The following is an 18,828-nucleotide window of genomic DNA, read 5'->3' as shown; positions in this document are numbered from 1 at the left end:
ACGTATTGGAGTTTCAGCTTCAACATCAGTCCTTCCAATGAATATTCAGGACTAATTTCCTTTAGGATGGACTGGTTGGATTTCCTTGCAGTCCAAGGGGCTCTCAAGAGTCTTCTCCAACACCACAGTTCAAAAGCATCAGTTCTAAAAGCTATATTCTATACACTATTTAAAAATAAAGTACTGGGACTTCCGTGGTGGTCCACTGGTTAAGAATTTGCCTTCCAATGCAGGGGATATGGGTACAATCCCTGCTCAGGGAACTAAGATTCCGCACGCTGCGGGGCAATTGAGCGCATATGCCGCGGCTACGGAGCCCACACACCTCAACTAGAGAGGCTGCAGACCGTAACTACTGAGCCTGCGCACGCTAGATCCCGTGTTCCACCACAGGAGACGCCCTCGCACACTGCAACTAGTAGAAAGCGCATGCACCACCACAGAGACCCAGCACAGCAAAAATTTTAAAAATAAATAACATAATATAAAAATAAAATATCAAGCCTAATTTTAGCTAAATTTCACAGAAGAAAAGGAAACTGAAAGGAAGCTGAAGGAATTGCTGAATTTCAAATGATTGTTTCTCTAGCACAGGAAAAATTAATTCCTAAAAGACCCTTCCAAAGTTAAAAAGGAGTTTATGAAAATAAGGGGACTGAGACATTAAAATGTTTTAATGATCTATTTCAGTCTTAGTTTCAGATACTTGACAGCCTGTGGTGAAAGGATTAGCCCTACTGTACCTCCATCTCCTTCTCAATAATTTTACATTATTTTTACTTAATTTGCATCTATAACACACACTGTTCTCCAATCATGATTCCCCTAGTTGTTTTGTCTTAACTCTATTAAAATAAATGCGATGCTGACTACCAGTCCTGTTACCATAGCTTTTCCATCCCTAAGATTTGTATTCTGGTTCATTTCTTGGTTGGCTGGATTTCATCAATTCATGATCTTTCACCAAAATGGCTCAGAAGGGAGGGCATCAGTATTTCCTGAGTTCTTTCATATTTGAGGCCATCTACCTATGGCCTTCATATTTGAAACTATTATTTTTTATTGAGGCACAGCTGATCTACCATGTTGTATCAGTTTCAGGCATACAGCAAAGTGATTTAGTTATACATCTACCTATACATTATTTTGCGGATTCTTTTCCATTACAGGTTATTACAAGATACTGAATATAGTTCCCTGTGCTATATAGGAGCTGACTGTTGTTTATCTATTCTATAAATAGTAATACATAACTATTAACCTCATACTTCCAATTTATCTTCTTCCCTGCCTTTTCCCCACCTTTCTCTTTCGGTAACCTTAAGTTTGTTTTCTATGTCTGTTTCTGAGTCTGTTTCTATTTTGTAAATAGGCTCATTAGTATCATATTTTTTAAGATTCCACATGTAAGTGATATCATAGAATATCCGTCTTTCTCTTACTTCACTTACTGTGATAATCTCTAGGTCCATCCATGTGGCTGCAAAAGGCATTATTTCATTCTTTTTTATGGCTGAGTGGTATTCCATTTGTGTATGTACCATGTATTCTTCATTCATTCATCTGTCAAAGGACATTTAGGTTGCTTCCATGTCTTGGCTATTGTAAATTGTGCTGCAATGAACCCTGGGGTGCATGTGTCTTTTCAAATTAGAGTTTTCATCTTTTCTGGATATATGCTCAGGAAGGGGACTGCTGGATCACACAGTGTTTTTAGATTTTTAAGGAACCTCCATACTGTTCTTCATAGTACCTGCACCAATTTACATTCCCACCAACAGTGTGTGAGAATGCCTTTCTCTGCACACTGTCTCCAACATTTATTATTTGTAGACTTTTTGATGATGGTGTGGCGTTTATATTTAAATGATACCCTTGCTGGTGTAATGCATGTTCTAAAACTTTCCCTCAGAACTCTGTTAAACTTGTTCCATTGGCTTCTGTCATTAAAGAGAAGACCAAGGCGATCCAGTTTCCCTGCTGTCCATTCCTGTTTTGGGAATTTGGCTTGTTTCCCTTCCTAGATACTTGAAGTATTCTTTCATTAATTAAATAACTTAACCTGGATGAGGCTCTTTATGATCCTCTTCAATGAACATTTAGTATTTTTACATGTAAAAAGGAATTAAGGCTATTTTCATTAAAAATACTTATATGAAGTACATATATTTTATCTTTTCCAAATTATATCCTGAAGATTTCTTGACAATCCTTTGTGGTTTCCAGGAGCAGAATTTACTCAATTCCTTTCTTCTAGCACTAAGGCACCAGGAATCTGAACTCACCTCAGACAGCATATGATCCTCATGGAGAGTCCTAGAATCTGACAAGTATAGTCAGCCCTCTACAACCTTGGATTCTGCAACTGCAGATTCCACATTCACAGATTCAACCAACTGAGGAAGAAAACTATTTGGGGGAAAAATTCCAGAAAGTTTCAAAAAGCAACACTTGAATTTGCTCATACTGGCAACTATTTGCATAGCATTTACATTGGATTAGGTATTATAAGTAACCAGGCTCCAGGCTATGGGGTCGCTAAAGGTCGGGCACGACTGAGCGCCTTCCCTTTCACTTTTCACTTTCATGCGTTGGAGAAGGAAATGGCAACCCACTCCAGTGTTCTTGCCTGGAGAATCCCAGGGACAGAGGAGCCTAGTGGGCTGCCGTCTATGGGGTCGCACAGAGTCGGACACGACTGAAGCGACTTAGAGCAGCAGCAGCAGCAGAGATGACTTCAAGTATCCAGGGGGGTGTACGTAGGTTATATGCAAATAGTACCCCATTTTATACAAGACTTGAGCAGCTGTGGATCTTGGGGGGTCCTGGAAAATCCCCCACGTATACTGAATGATGACGGTAATGAGTTCCAGCAGGCACAACAGTGTGCTCTTTGAAGAAAACAAGGAGCTTTGATAAAAATGAAACTACAACTTCATCTTCATGAAATCAGGTGAACAACCACTGAGAAACACTGCCAATGGGAAGCGGTGGCGTCCAGGGACCTGCAGCCAATGAAGGAATCACTAGGACTTTGCAAAATTCACACCCAAATAAGTAGGCTTTATCTAGATCACCCTCCTACCAACTATCCAAAATTTCCCTCTCATCTGCTCATTAATTTGTCATTTACTGAACATCTACTATGTGCCAGGCATCAGACTGGGAGAACATAGAGGTGACCGAAATATGAGGCCTGCCTAGAAGAGCGCATGGGTGAGGGACAGCAGGGAATGTAAACCAGTGCTTTCATCTGAATATGAGGTTCACGTAACAAGGGCCATAATAAAAATGTACAAAATAATATATACGTAACAGAAGAGGGCTTCGCTTGTGGCTCAGCTGGTAAAGAATCCGCCTGCAATGTGGGAGACCTGGGTTTGATCCCTGGGTTGGGAAGGTCCCCTGGAGAAAGGTAAAGGCTACTCACCCCCGTATTCTGGCCTAGAGAATTCCCAGGGGTCCAAGGGGTCACAAAGAGTTGGACACGTCTGAGCAACTTTCACTTTCACTTAATTCAATATGAAGATGACAGGAAGACACAGGAGAAGAATGACATGTGATGATAGGAGAGACTGGAGTTAGAGGCTGCAAACCAAGGATTCATTCACCACAAGAAGCTAAGAAAAAGACACAGTCTCTCTACTAGAGCCTTTATGAGCACATGAGCCTGCACACCCTGACTTTGGACTTCTGGCCTTGAGAATTAGGAGAGAATACATTTCCGTTGTCTAAAACCTCCCAATTGATGGTAATTTGCTACAGCAGCCCTAGGAAACTCATATAGTAATAACGGTTTGGCTATAACTTGACCATGAGAAGCTAACATCTAAGGGAACTCGTCACGCCCACCTTGGCAATCTATCATTCTCAAGCCCATCCTGAGAGATGGCTGGCCCACAGTGAGGACCCCAGAAGGAGAGCTGTAATCAAGATATGTTGACTTCTCCCTGAAAAAGAACAGGGGGAGTACAGGAGCTTGTGGAAGGAGCCCAGAGCCCAAAGCACTGTGGCTAGGATCCCCCAGTCCATACTTACAGCTGCTAATTTCACACACAAAGTGGTTCCACAAGCACACTTCCCTCCTCCCCACTCAGCGTCATGTTGTGACACACAGTTAAGAGGGCTGATCTGACCACCCAGTTCCCAGAGAAACCTCTTTTCAAAGAATATATGCACAACATTCTTAGGAGACCACAAAATAAAGTGCAAAAAAAAAAATTAGATGTGGGGTCAGGAAGTCCTGGCTCTATTATTTACTGCTTTCATAATCTTGGACAAGTCATTTAAACCCCCACTGAACCTCAGCTTTCTCATCTGTAAAACAGACTTGATGATATATTCTCTACCTACCTTCTAGGCTTAATATAACAATATTAGTAATGGGTACCATTCACCCACCACTTACTCTGTACCAGGTACTATACTTGGCATGCTGAAGCAGTTAACAGCACAGATTCCAGGGTCCAACTTTCCTAGGTTTGAAATCAGATCTAACCCTTCATTACCTGTCTGATTTTAGGCAAGTTACATAACATCTGTGAATCTCTGTTTCTTCACTTCTAAAATAATGATGATAAAACTTGCTATACAGGGGTATTTTGAGAATTAAATGACATAATATATTTAAATAATGTTGGAGCTTATAACTAATAGTTATTGTTGTGCAGTCACTCGGTCGTGGCTGACTCTTTGTGACCCCATGGACTGTAGCCCACGAGGCTCCTCTGTCCATTATAACTAATACACCTTCAATAAATGGCAACTATGGATATAATCTCATTGAGTCACCTTAGCCACCCTCTGCAGCAGGATTATCCTCATTTTTAAAAAATTTTTGCTGCGCTGGGTCTCCATTGAGGCCCCTGGGCTCTTTGTTGCAGCCCGTAGGGTTTCTCTAGTTGCAGCACACAAGCTTCTCTTGTTGCGGCTCAAGGGTTTCTCACTGAGGTATGCAGGCTTTTTCTGTTGCTGAGAACAGACTCTATCTAGAGCATGCAGGCTCAGGAGTTGTGGCACATGGGTTTAGTTGCCCACAGCATGTGTGATCTTAATTCCTTGAACAGGGATGGAAGAACCCACATCCCCTGCATTGGAAGACAGATTATTAACCACTGGACTGCGGGGGAAGTCCCTATCCTCATTTTCATATTTCTCATTTCCTGCTCGTATCAGGAGCTCAGTACATAATGTCTGGCCCCATCAAGGGTTTCAGGGGCAGGAGAGTCCATAAGCTTGGGCTACCAGAGATAAGACAGGCTCATTTTAACTGCCAGCCAGTGGAAGATCTCAGGCTGGAGTGTTATGTAGAATGCTGCCTTTAAAGGAAAAAAAAAAAAAAAGAAGAAGAAGAGGAGGAGAAGGAAATTTGACCTGGACTTTGAAGGATGGGGAGAGTCTACTTAGGAGTCGCAGAAAAAAGAGAATATTCTAGGTGGGGAAATATGGAGTAAAGATGGAGAGGCAGAGACATCCAAAACACACTCACTAATAATCTCTCTGGCTGGGATAGATGGAGTGGGTGTGGTGAGTGAGAATACGAAACAGAAGGAAAAGGGAGGGAGAGAAACCTCTGTGCTGAGAACAAGCCCAGCCTCCTGGAAATCACCTGCCCTTCTCCCTGCGGTGGATAAGTCATCTACACAGGGTCTGCGTGAGAAGCCTCTGGAGCTGTTCTGGATTCTGTGACTTTCTAGGTTCCCATGGTAAGTTACTTATCCAATCTCATCTCAAAAAGCTGCATTTTCATGCAAAGAAAATGGAAATAATAATACCTTAGGCAGTTGACTGTGTCAAAGGAGGCCATTTCAAAGGGATCTGTAAACCCCAATTATAAAAAGATCCTGAGACAAAACTCTGAGAGCAACACACAGCAAGTGTTCAATGTGTGATTTGTTATTTTGTGGCTGTTCAGAGGTTGGTTGTGGTTGTCATCAACTATATCATCACTGATAGAAGATAAGGCAATTTATAATTTACTGGATACGTTGTTTCTCTGCTTTGTTACTTATTTGCTGTGTTACAGTAAGTCATCCAGGACTTACTGGGACTTACTGGGGACTTGTTAGCTACAGGGCACACACTGAGACACAGCCCCCGGATTGGCAATATAGATCAGGAAAGGTAGCATTCCTGCCCACTCCAGAGGAGTGTGTGACATGCCTCTGTTCTGTCCATGCGCAAACGAGTGTAGACGGATTTACTGCAATCCATCTGGTACAACCAAGGACAAGGACTTCGTAGCTTCCAAGATGCAGGTTGAAACAGCATGGAGGGACCCAGTCCTAGCTGCATCTGAGAGAGAGGGAGAGGGAGGTCCCCCCGGGAGTGCAGTATCTCTCCCTACCCCTTGCTGCCCCTGGGCAGGTAGAGCCACCTACCAGAAATTCCAGAGAGGTTCATGGTGGGGCTTCAACATTTTGGGGGCATAGAAGGCCACCACCTTAGATATAGGGCATATTTAGTCCCATATCATAAATATGTTATAAATGTATGTGATTACGCCTCATGACACTGAGCAAATAACAGTTTCACTTTCACACTTCATGAACAAAAATAACAAATATGTGTGCATGCTAAGTCGCTTCAGTCCTGTCTGACTCTTTGTGACCCTATGGACCCATCAGGCTCCTCTGTCCATGGGGTTCTCCAAGTAAGAATACTGGAGTGGGTTGCCATGCCCTCCTCCAGGGGATCTTCCCAATCCAGGGATAAAATAATAAATAATACATGACAAACTGCTGTTATCTTTTCCCTGTGTGTGTTTTTTTCTCTAGTCCATAGGAATACCAAACATCCCAGGGTTCCACCTGAAATTTATGGCAGCTCAGTAAAGTAATGCTCAAGACCCGAGGAGGGAGTTTCAGCAATATCAGACCACGGCCCAGACTGAGGCCCAGGCCCCATACACACCCCGCACCTATGACAAGCAAAAAAGAAAGGCTGGACCCCCAAAGCTGAAGAGGATGGCACCTCCCCTCCTGAGTTAACCATGAACAGAACAGTGAACAGAACCATGAACAGCCCTTGATGGAGCAGTCTCCTTCTGGCAAGCATACTAGCAGGAAAGGAGGCCCAAAGCCAGCAGCCCCCTTGCTCCAGGGCCTTAAGCCCCCCACCCAGGGCAGATGTATCTGACACCTTGACCTGATGACAGCAGATTCTGCCCCCAGACCGGTGGATACGGGGCTGGCTTCTTTTGCTATGAAACTTCTGAAGAAAGATGACCATATACTAGAAATACCACATAAATATTTAATAATTTTTAATTTGCACATGCTTTCTCTTTTACCCACATTTTTCTGTGAAGATCTTAGTTTTTGAGTTCTGTTTGGACTTGTGATTTTCAAACCGTGGGTCATCATGACCCATTTGTAAACCATAAATCAATTCAATGGATTATGACCAGCAGTTTTTAATTAAATAGAACTGAACAAAATAATAGGATGCTAATGTTTAATCAAACTTTTATTTTATGCATGTGTGTACGGGGTGGCAGTGTAAAATGTATTTCTTACTGTGTGTTAGTCACTCAGTCGTGTCCGACTCTTTGTGACCCCACAGACTGTAGCCCACCAGGTTCCTCTGTCCGCGGAATTCTGCAGGTAAGAATACTGGAGTGGATTGCCATGTCCTTCTCCAGGGGATCTTCCCGACTCAGGGATCGAACCCAAGTCTTTGGCATTACAGGCAGATTCTTTACCGTTTGAGCTACCTGGGAATGATTTTTTGTTACTGAGGGGTACAGTCAAAAAAAAAAAAAATCCAGACACCACTGATACACACCACCATCCTGGTTGTATCAGGGGATCTTTGACTCAACCTGCCTGGGCAGCAGAAGCTTTGACCAGTAGCCAACACCTCCTTTGTGTATGAGAGGCAGAGCTATTTCACTTCTAGGAGAAAGTTTATAGATGCCCTACTGGAGGAGAAATACAAAATCAAGGGATGTTCTAAAATCTCTATCCCTGTGCAGTGGGGAATCTCTTGTGTGTTTGCTACTTTGTCAGAGCTCTGTTGAAGAAAGGAGGAAGCCAACCTCCAGTGCCTGCCAAGAGAAAGGAAAGTTGTAACTCGGCATCACCACTTTCTACCAGCTTGGGTAGAAGATGGAGGCTGGTCCCTCAAAGGAGGCACAGTGACTAGCTCCATGGAGCCTGACAGTGGACAGACCTTTCTCTGTCCACCTCTCCTGAGACGCACAGTATGTCAGTGCTCAGCTCCCCGGGACCTTTGAAACAGTTTAAGAGGGAGATGCCTCACCATCAGAGCATGGGCAACCAATATGAGCTTTGTTACCCTAATGTTCTCCCCTGGAGGAGGGCATGGCAACCCACTCTAGTATTCTTGTCTGGGAAATCCCACGGACAGAGGAGCCTGGTGGGCTATAGTCCATGGGGTCACAAAAGTGTTGGATACAAGTTAGCTACTAAACAATGTTCTCTTGGGCTTCCCTAGTGGCTTAGCGGCAAAGAATCCTCCAATGCAGGAGACGCAGGCTCGATCCCTGGGTTGGCAAGATCCCCTGGTGAAGGAAATGGCAACCCATTGTAGTATTCTTGCCTGGTAAATCCAGTGGACAGAGGAGCCTGGTGGGCTACAGTCCATGGGGTCGCAAAAGTGTTGGACATGACTTAGTGACTAAACAACAGCAAAGTCTTCTTGAGTGGAAAATAAAAGATTTGATTGAAAACATTTTGCTGTCTGTACCTCCAAGTTACAGATCTCTCACTCACTGCCTTACAAACAGAACAGGTTCATCAGTTTGGGTCCTGGCAACAACCCAGATCTTTGGCCAAAAATCCCCCTAAACCACTCCTTCATCCAGAATCACTGGGAAATGGAGGATTCCAGATGAATGAGATATTCCACAAACTAACTTAGCCATTAAGTATAGAATGTTTTTAATCTTAAAGGAAAGGAAGAGAAGGGAAGAGGAGGGGAGGGAATCCTCTAAACCATGCCAGAGCCCCCCAGACCTCCAAGCCCATCACCATCTGGAGGGGCCTGCTTCTGCATCCTTCTCACCGATCCCCCAGCTCAGTGGTCTCTGAACCAGGCTCTGTCTCCCTTCACCTCACAGGCCCAGCCTGCGGTCCGCCTGTGATCCTCCACTCATCCAAGCCACCTCGAGTTGAGGGACCCTTTGAGATCTCCTCCTCCATGAAGCTGCCCCCCATTTTAGCCAGTCCTCCACAATCTCCCCCTCTGCCATGAGGTCCTTCAGTATCACGGGTATCACAGAGCACAGCACTTCGTTACATTTTGTTTGTCATTTCATTCATAAACTTTATCTCTCCCTGGAGTTCCTAAGAGCTTTAGGACCAAGACATCGTTTACTTCTTGGGTATCATTCTGTAACATACAGCAGCGGACCTTGTGAACCACTGAAAACAAACACAACCCGTAGATTGTCCTTGTCGGTGTGGGAGCGTTCTGCCCACTGCGTCTTCAGAGAAAAAAAAAACGACAGGTACCTTTCTTTTAAAAAGTCTTCAAACTCTTTGCAGTTCTTGCGGCCATTGTTCAGATGCTGGACGATGCTGTCATAGCCGATGGTGCTGAGGATGTCTGAAGTCTGGTGGGAAAAACAACACTGTGTGAGATGGGGAACCAGGTGACATCAGCCCCGAGGCCTAAAGCGAGGACGGGGTGGCGGGGACCCGGGGAAGCCGGCCACGGGGACTTTTTGAGATGCTTACCTCCAACGCACATGTGACCAAAAAGGACAAAACAGAAGTTCAGAGTTGGTGTAGCTGTGGAAGACTTTTTAGAATTATGAAACTATTGGGTCACAAAACAGGAAGGAAGTGACATAACATTGAGAGGCACATGGTCGAGGGAGCTGGCTGGCTCGGGGCCCCTCCCTGGGTCCCCACCATGCCCTGATCAGGCCAGGCAGGCAGCAGGAACTGAGCCCCCCTCCAGCCTTCTGCTGAGTGAGCTCCATCCTGCAGGGGGAAACTCATTCACGCCACAGGTCCTCGTAACGAGGGCTACACAGCATTCACTCTGGCCTCCCCCTTGTCTCAGAGCTTGACCCTGAAAGCTCTTTCTGCGGCCAAGAAGCCTGGTCTGAGGGTCAAGGGTATCACTGAGCCAGGCCCCAGGAGAGGTAGGAGGGGCCGGCTTCCCACTGTAGCAGGAAGGGAAGACCAGCAGCCAGCAGGCCCCGGATGGCCTGGCCCCAATTTGGGGGAAAGGAATTTTTTTTTTTTTTTTTTACATTTTAAGTGAGCCATTTCAAATCAGTTCAGCTCCGTTGCTCAGCCATGTCTGACTTCTTGCGACCCCATGGACTGCAACATGCCAGGCTTCCCTGTCCATTACCAACTCCCAGAGCTTGCTCAAACTCCTGTCCATCGAGAGAGCCATTTATTCCCATTTTACTCTACTGTGTGCTCTGAGGTTGGAGGAAGCTGTCCAAGTCTCCCAAAGCAGTAGCCCTGGATGCAGTGTCTTTTAAAAATCAAAGTCTCCTCAGCTCCCCAAACCAACAAACCAGGAGCTCTGAAGAATACCTGCTAAAGTGTCACCTATTGCAGCTGGCTCCCTGCTTCCTACTCCACACGTACATGTAATAGGTGGTCTGATCTAGACTCCAGGCCCTTAGGGAGCTTGGTTAGGTGGTGTTTTGGTGTGTCCTGGGCAGCTTTAAACTGACCCACCCCCAGCCCAGCCCCACCACCCTCCGTCTGCTGAGGAAAGTACTTCTCTGCCAGTGAGGGGTGGGGTGGGGGTGAGGGGGCTCCTGAAGATTCCTCTCTCCTGCCTGCCCAGTCCAGGACACTGGAGAAGCAGAATTTCTCTCTTCCATTTGCTGCAACTCCTCATGGCCTGGCTAAACAAACAGGGGTCCCAGAGAGACCCAGCAAGAGCAAGGCCTGAGGCTGATTTCAATATGGATTCAGAAACTTAACTGGCTATAACTCACATTGCATTTTTTTCAAATGGATTATTGAAAGTATAGTAAATTTTACACATGGACATACAAATAAATCTTAGTTAGAAATACACTTAGTTCTATGGGTTCTGGCTGTTGTTTCAGCATAGATTTAGGCCTTGGGAAGCCTAAAGAAATAGCTTCCACAAAAGCTTCATTTTCCTACCCTCCTTTCTCCACACACACTCTTGTGTCTCAGCAGGGGAGACTTCTAACTGCCCCCAGAGTGCAGTGCTCAATGGCAACTCCAAGACAATGCTTGGTCTTGGTCCAAACCCTCCAGCCCCAGGATTTCTGGAAGCCTTCCCTGAGTAGCCCTAATGCTTCTTCCTCTGGGCTCTCAGATTGTCCAGCTCCTGAATCTGCTGTTTGCCACCCCTCCTTGTGAGTAGCCTTGCTGGCCCAACTCCACTCCAAGTGCCTGTAGCTTCTTCTTAGACAGATCCTACAGACACACACACACACACACACCAAAAATCTAGCTTAATATTATGCACACCAAAGGTCTACAGTAACATTCTGTGGGATGAAAATGCCTATTGTGTTCCCAGCCAGATGCACTAGAACACTGAAAACAAAGACTCCTGAGGGAATGAGGGAATGAATGGGTGGGGACAAAGGGTCCATGTCAATGTTGATTTGTAGTCAGAACTGCTTTGGTCTTCCCAGGGAAGTACTCTTGGGTTCTCTGTTTTATATTCATTTGGAAAAGGTGGTTTCCTTTTTCTCAATTAAGGGTGTGGACACTCTTTGAGCTGGGTAGGGAGGGTGGAGCTAGACTAGGATTTCCTGGAAACAAACCAAATCACCAGGCCTCCTGGCCACCAGCCTTAAAAAACCAGAACTGCTGCTTCAGAGGAGTGACTGGACTTCAGAGGTTCCCAAGAAAGAAAATCTCCAAGAGAAAACAAAGAGTGTCCAAGCCCAAGCGCAAAGTGGCAGGAAATATGGCCTGGAAACTCCTTCCCATGCTCCTCGGAAAGCAGTGCTGAGAAGCCCTGACTGGCAGGTGCAGAATAAGAAGGCCAAGGAGGAAAGAAGAGATGTAGTTGCATAAGCAGCAACGAGCACCAAGATAACACAGCAGGTTAGCTGTCAGAAATGAACGTGCTGAGCCTGTAACCCCATATACTGCTTTCCAGCATCCTGACTTCTCTCCCCTAGCTCTTCCCATGCTGCTCTCTCCACATCCTCCAAATGGGCGGTGTACATTTACACCCCAGGACCACTGCACAGGACTTTCCTACCATGGGAATGGCATCTCCTCCTCTTCACTTAAATCCCACCTCACTTCAGGGCCAATTCAAATCCCAAGTCCTCTCTGAGGTCCTCCTCAGACAATTTATCCTACAGTCTCCCTTCCCTCTTAGGAGTACCTGGTGTGTTTAATGATGATTCCTCTTCTTTAGCCCTGATTACATACTATTTTGCATTATTAGTTAATATTTTTTTAAAAATTAGTCAACTTTAAGTATATCTAGATTATACCCAAACTTCATCATCCACAATAGATCCTACATCAATGGCTTAAGAAATCTGTTAACTGTATACCAACTACAGACAAGGTACTTAAAAAGGTTACAAAGATGGAGTCCCTTAGTGTTCATTCGGGAGTCAGTAAAAGACACAGACACAAAACAAATGTGTATGCATAAAAAAATTAGAGACTGAGACAGAATATAAGACTACACAGAGAAAATATCTTGGAGAAGGAACTGACAAGCCAGTATTCCTGCCTGGAAAATTCCATGGACACAGGAGCCTGATGGGCTACAGTGCATAGTGTCACAAGAAGCGGACACAACTTAGCGACTAAACCACCCCCACCAGAGAAAATATATATATTATTTCCCACCAGAGAAAAAATAAATGAGGTGGGAAAGAGAAAATACATTAGGATCATCAGAAAGGAGAAGACATAAGATTTAAATTGAGTCATTTAAAGAGACTGGATTCACACTAGAAATCAAAAGATATTTCAAACCAACTGATGGTGAAGAAAACAACACATCAAAGTTTATGAGAGGCAGAAAAACAGTGCTTATAGGGAAATTTGTAGCTTCAAATGTTAATATTAGAAAAGGGGGAAAAAAAGGTTTTAAAATTAATGATCTAAACTTTTACTTTATGGAATCACAAAAAGAAGAACAAATTTAAGTTTGCAGTAAATAGAAGGAAGAAAATAAAAATAATAGAACACAATGAAACAGAAATGGGCAAACAATAAAGCAAATTAGTGAAACCAAAAGTTAGTCCCTTGAAAAGTTTAATAAAATCAGAAAACCTACAGCTGGGTTGATCAAAAAATAAGAGAAACAGAAAGAAAAGAACACAAATTATCAATGTCCTTACTGTGACAAAGGGCATCTATAGAAACCTAGCTAACAACTTAATGGCAAAAGACTGAATAGTTTCCTTCTAATAAAGAGGAAATAAGGAAAGAAAAAAAAAAAACAAAGAACGTACTTGTTGGAAAGGAAATAATAAAACTGCCTATATTTTCAGACAACATGATTGTGTACTCAGAAAATCTTAGGAAATTTACCCCTCAAAATTACTAAAGCTAATACATTTAACAATATTGCAGGGCACAAGATCAATACATAGAAGTCAATTACATTTCCATATACCAGCAGCAAAAAAATTAAACATGATTTACATGGCATTAAAGATATAAAATATTCAGAAATTAATGCTTAAAAGGTTTAGTAACATTACGTCTTACTAACGCACACACCATTAGTAAGAGATGGGTCACAGACTCAGATGCAAAACCAAAATAAAAAGCTTTGGTTTATAGATACAGGCAAATACCTTTCAAGCCTTGGGGCAGGAAAAGATTTCCTGGAGAGGACAAAAATACATACTGGTAAAGAAAAAAACAGAAAAGTTGGACTTAATCAACATTAAAAGCCTCTGTTCATAAAGGAGATTATTAAGAAAAGTAAATGGCAAGCTGCATGCTGGAAGGAGATAATCACAGTACATATGTCTGTCAAAGGACTTGTAACCAGTGTATACAAATAACTTCAACAAATTAATCATAAAGATATAAGCAATCCAGTAAAAACTGGGCATAATACTTAAACTTTATAAACTCTTTATAAAAGATATTCCTTTGACCAGAAAGTTCATGAAAACTTGCTTAACATGACAGGGAAATTCAAATTAAAGTCACAAGGATATCTACTTCGTGCCCACTAGAATAGCTGAGATTAAAAAGTCAACACTGAATGTCAGCAAGGATGTTGAACTATCAGAACTCTCATTTATTCCTGCTGGGAGAGTGAAAATGGTACAGTCGTTTTGAAAAATGGCAGTTTCTCAAAAAGCTAAACATGCGCTACTCTATGACCCAAAGTTCTACTCTGAAGCATTTACTCAAGTGAAAGGAAAGTATATGTCACAAAAAGACCTGTACAAGAATGTTCACAGGACTTCTATTCACAATAGCCCCAAACTGGAAAGAACCCAATGTCTAACAATGGACGGATGAGTGTGGTACATTCATACAGTGGAATACTGCTCGGCGATAAAAAGGAAAGAACTACTGACAGTGAAACGGGGATGAATCTCAAAAACGTTATGTTCATGAAAAATGCTGGATACAAAAAGTGTTTACTGTATAATCCCATCTATATGAAGTTCTAGGACAGGCAAGCACTCTAGGATTTACCTCTATGGTAAAGGAAGTAAGAACAGGGATTGCCTAATTCAGGGGAGAAATTGAAGGCGGACTGGAAGAGACATGAGGGAACTTCCCGGAATGATAGCAATGCATCCAATCAAGATATTTCCCGACGTCCCTGGTGGTCCAGTGGTTGGGCATCTGCCTGTTAATGCAGGGGACACCAGTTTGATTCTGGTCCAGGAAGATCCCACATGCCTCCGGACAATTAAGCCCGTCCACCACAACTGCTGAGCCTGTGCACTGCAACGACTGAAGCCCACACACCCTAGAGCCTGTGCTCTGCAACAAGAGAAGCCACCACTGTGAGAAGCCCACACACCACAACCAGAGAACAGTCCCCGCTGGCAGCAACTGGAGAGAGCCCACAAGCAGCAGTGAAGACGCAGAGCAGCCAAAAATAAATGACTAAAATCAATAAAATTAAAAATTTAAAAATTGTTTAAAAAATCTTTCCATGGAGGTGTGAGTTGTACCAGTATGTGCAGTTTTCAAACTTGTTGGTCTGTGCCCTTCATCTTAGGCAAATGATACCTCAAAAACTTAAAAACAAGAAGAAAAGAAAAATTGATTAGGAGTCAGAAAATAATGGGAGGGAGGAGGCAGTCACTGGAAGGAACAGCCTTAAAAATGGATCTGGTCTTGGAGTCCCAGGTGAGGCAGGGAAATGAAAAAGAAGGAGGGGTAGATTCAAGAACCCAGCAACCTCCCAAAGACCCAGAATATAAGGTTGAAAATGCTCAAATTAAAAAAAAAGAAAAGAAAATGCTCAAACTATAGAGGTAAATAGCATTCAACTTTTCAAAATTTTTTATTTTTTAAATTATGAAAGCATGATAATGCATGTACAGGAGATTTGGAAAATACAGAACAAAGTTACATATAGTTCCACTATGTGAGTGAGTTTCTCAGTCATGTTTGACTCTGTGACCCTGTGGACTGAAGCCACCAAGCTACTCTGTCCATGGAATTCTCCAGGCAAAAATACTGGAATGTATTGCCATTCCCTTCTCCAGGGGATCTTCCTGACCCAGGGATCAAACCCAGGTCTCCTGCATTGCAGGCAGATTCTTTACCATCTGAGCCACCAAGGAAGCACCAGTTCCACTACATATTACAATTATTTTTTTCAATTATTTTTAAGTAGATAAATTAAGATTTTAGTTGGAATTTCAATATCAAACTCTCAAAAATTAATAGAATGAATAGACAGAAATGTAGCAGGATATAACAGACCTGAAAAGCACTATGAACCGATTCCACATAATTAAGATTTATACAAGTTTCACACAACATCAGGGTACAAATTCTATCCAAGTTCCCATAGGCTATAAACCAGGAGACACTGGAATGTATCCAGGGACATAAAACAAGATGCAAAAATATCATGGTCTAAAGGTACTGAGATCATAGAGTCTGTTCTCTTATCACTGTGGAATGATGTTAGAAATCAATATCAAAAGATATTTGAAAATAACCCACATATTTTCCAGTACAATGTGACTTTACCCAGAAAGATCTTTGACTTAGTCAGTGAAAGCCTCAAGAAGGTTAAAAGACTGAAAAAATCACAGAGAGTGATTGCAGGGAAGAAAGCATTTAGATGAGAAATTAATATCAAGGATACTTTAAATGTATTTGGAAATTAAATGTACACTTTTAAATGTTGGGTATATCTAAGAAGCCATAACAAGGAAAATTAGAAAATATTTGTAACAGAATAAAAATGAAAAGAGAATTTATCAGAATTTGTTGCATGCAGCTAAAGTTGATCAATGCAACTAAATATAATGTGGAATCTTGAATGAGGTATGAAAACAAGCAATAGACACTAACATAAAATTTTGTGAAATCTGAACAAAATTTGTACTTTAGTTAATAAATACTGTATCACATTTTAATTTCCTATTTTTTTTATAATATTTCTTTATATTTTCAGAATTGGGTTAGAAGTTTCAAGCTTCATTCAAAATTTTTTAAAAATCACTAAAATAATAAGCTTTCTAGAATTTTAGCAGTAATATGAGATGCCAGAATAAATGAAACTATATCAAAGTTTTGCTACTGCTGCTAAGTCGCTTCAGTCATGTCCGACTCTGTGCGAGCCCATAGACAGCAGTCCACCAGGCTCCTTTGTCCATGGGGCTCTCCAGGCAAGAACACTGGAGTGGGTTGCCATTTCCTCCTCCAATGCATGACAGTGAAAAGTCAAACTGAAGTCCCTCGGTCGTGTCCGACTCTTAGCGACCCCACGGACTGCAGCCTACCAGACTCCTCCATCCATGGGATTTTCCAGGCAAGAGTACTGGACTGGGACGCCATTCCCTTCTCCAATATCAAAGTTTTGAGCGAATATAAATTAGAAATCTAGCATTCTATTCATACTTGGTCAAATAAGTGGAACCAAAATGTCATAAATTTTTTAGCTAAGCAAAAATTCATGTTTTCTAAATATATATACATATTATACTTACTATACATATATGTATATATATAATATATATGGGTTTCCTTGGTAGCACAGATGGCAAAGAATCTGCCTACAATGCAGGAGACTGGGATTGATCCCTGGGTCCAGAAGATCCCCTGGAGAAGCAAATGCATCCCACTCCAGTATTCTTGCCTGGAGAATTCCATGGACAGAGGAGGCTGGCAGGCTATAGTCCATGGGGTCACAAAGAGTTGGACATGACTGAGCGACTTTCATATCGTGTGTGTGTGTGTGTGTGTGTGTGTGTGTAGGGTTCCCAGGCAGTTCAGTTGTAAAGAATCCACCTGCTAATACTGCAGGTTCAATCCCTGGGCCGAGAAGATCCCCTGGGGAAGGAAATGGCAACCCACTGTAGTATTCTTGCCTGGAAAATCCCATGGACAGAGAAGCCCGGTGGACTAGAGTTCGTGGAGTCACAAAGAGTCAGACATGACTGAGCTCGAGCACATATATGTATACAAAAGCTTTTCTACTACATTTGATAAAAGTTTGAGGAAAAATAACAAAAACAGACAGAAAATCGGAAAACATAAGCTAAATGAAATGGTGATGATGCTGATTTAGTCGCTAAGTCGTGTCCGACTCTTGCAACTCCATGGATTGTAGTCGACCGGGCTCCTCTGTCTATGGGATTCTCCAGGCAAGAATGCTGGAGTGGGTTGCCATTTCTTTCTCCAGGGGATCTTCCCAATCCAGGAATCAAACCTGGGTCTCCTGCACTGCAGGCAGATTCTTTACCGACTGAGCTACGAGGGAAACCCAGGTGAAATGGGAGCACTGAATATGAAATAGAAAAAATGAAACAAACTAGATAAAGGTAAAAGATCATCATATAGTCCAATATTTTTCCAGTTGTTTTTAAATGTGGCTGCTCATTAGAATCACATCCGGAGTTTGGAGAAAAAAACAATACCTGGGCATATATATTTTGCAAAATATTCCAAGATAATTTTAATGTGCGTCTGGATTTTAAAAAGTGGTTACAGGTTTTTTTGTTAAATGGTAGTTTTAGTGATACAGAATGCTATTATTTTCTGTTGACCAATCATGATGCAATGGTAATAATGTTAGAGGAAGCACACTGGCTGAAACCACCCACCCTGGCCAGGCACCATAGTAATCATTTTCGTGAGTTATTTCACAGCGGAAAGTCCTGGTAAGGAACACGGAAGTAATAAGCCACCATTAACGGGAAGAGTTCAGGAAAGGTCAAGAGGAGACACCACATGTCCTGCCACCTCCCAGAATCCTTCTTGCTGGCATCCATCTTGGCTGAGCAATGTGTGCACCACCAGGAAGACCCCTGAGTTAGAATGATCGGTCAAAGACAACCTGGAAACTAATCCCATCCCCACAAAACCCAAGACTGTGAGCCACATGGCAGAGCAATTCTCCTGGGTTCCCTTATGCTACTGCTCTCCACCTGGGTGCCCCTTCCCAATAAAGTCTCTCGCTTTGTCAGCAGGTGTGTCTCCTCAGACAATTCATTTCTGAGTGTTAGACAAGAGTCCACTCTCAGGCCTTGGAAGGGCTTCCCCTTCCTACAGTATTAAAACGAACACTAGTTACATAATCACAACAGTAAAAGATGTTTATCAGTTTTCGCAATTAACAGCCAGACAAAAAATAAAAGATAACTACAATTGCCAGCCATAACAGAAAGTATTCAAGTTTTAATCAATGGATTAGTACTTTAATCTGGAGAAG

The 18,828-nt window shown here is 42.7% G+C and overlaps 1 protein-coding gene across 1 annotated transcript in view; it reads right to left on the bottom strand.

Annotated features, from left to right (window-relative positions):
* The window catches only part of PSTPIP2 (proline-serine-threonine phosphatase interacting protein 2), a 92,655-nt gene that overhangs the window by 42,297 nt on the left and 31,530 nt on the right, over positions 1 to 18,828 (bottom strand). Inside the window, exon 2 of the mRNA XM_010842035.1 lies at positions 9,477 to 9,577. Within this exon, the coding sequence (XP_010840337.1) occupies positions 9,477 to 9,577 (101 nt within the window). The remainder of the gene's footprint in view (positions 1 to 9,476; positions 9,578 to 18,828) is intronic.

Source organism: Bison bison, unplaced genomic scaffold (assembly GCF_000754665.1).
Source record: "Bison bison bison isolate TAMUID 2011002044 unplaced genomic scaffold, Bison_UMD1.0 scf7180017864170, whole genome shotgun sequence".
Taxonomy (NCBI): Eukaryota; Metazoa; Chordata; class Mammalia; order Artiodactyla; family Bovidae; genus Bison; species Bison bison.
This window is presented reverse-complemented; position numbering and strand designations above follow the sequence as displayed.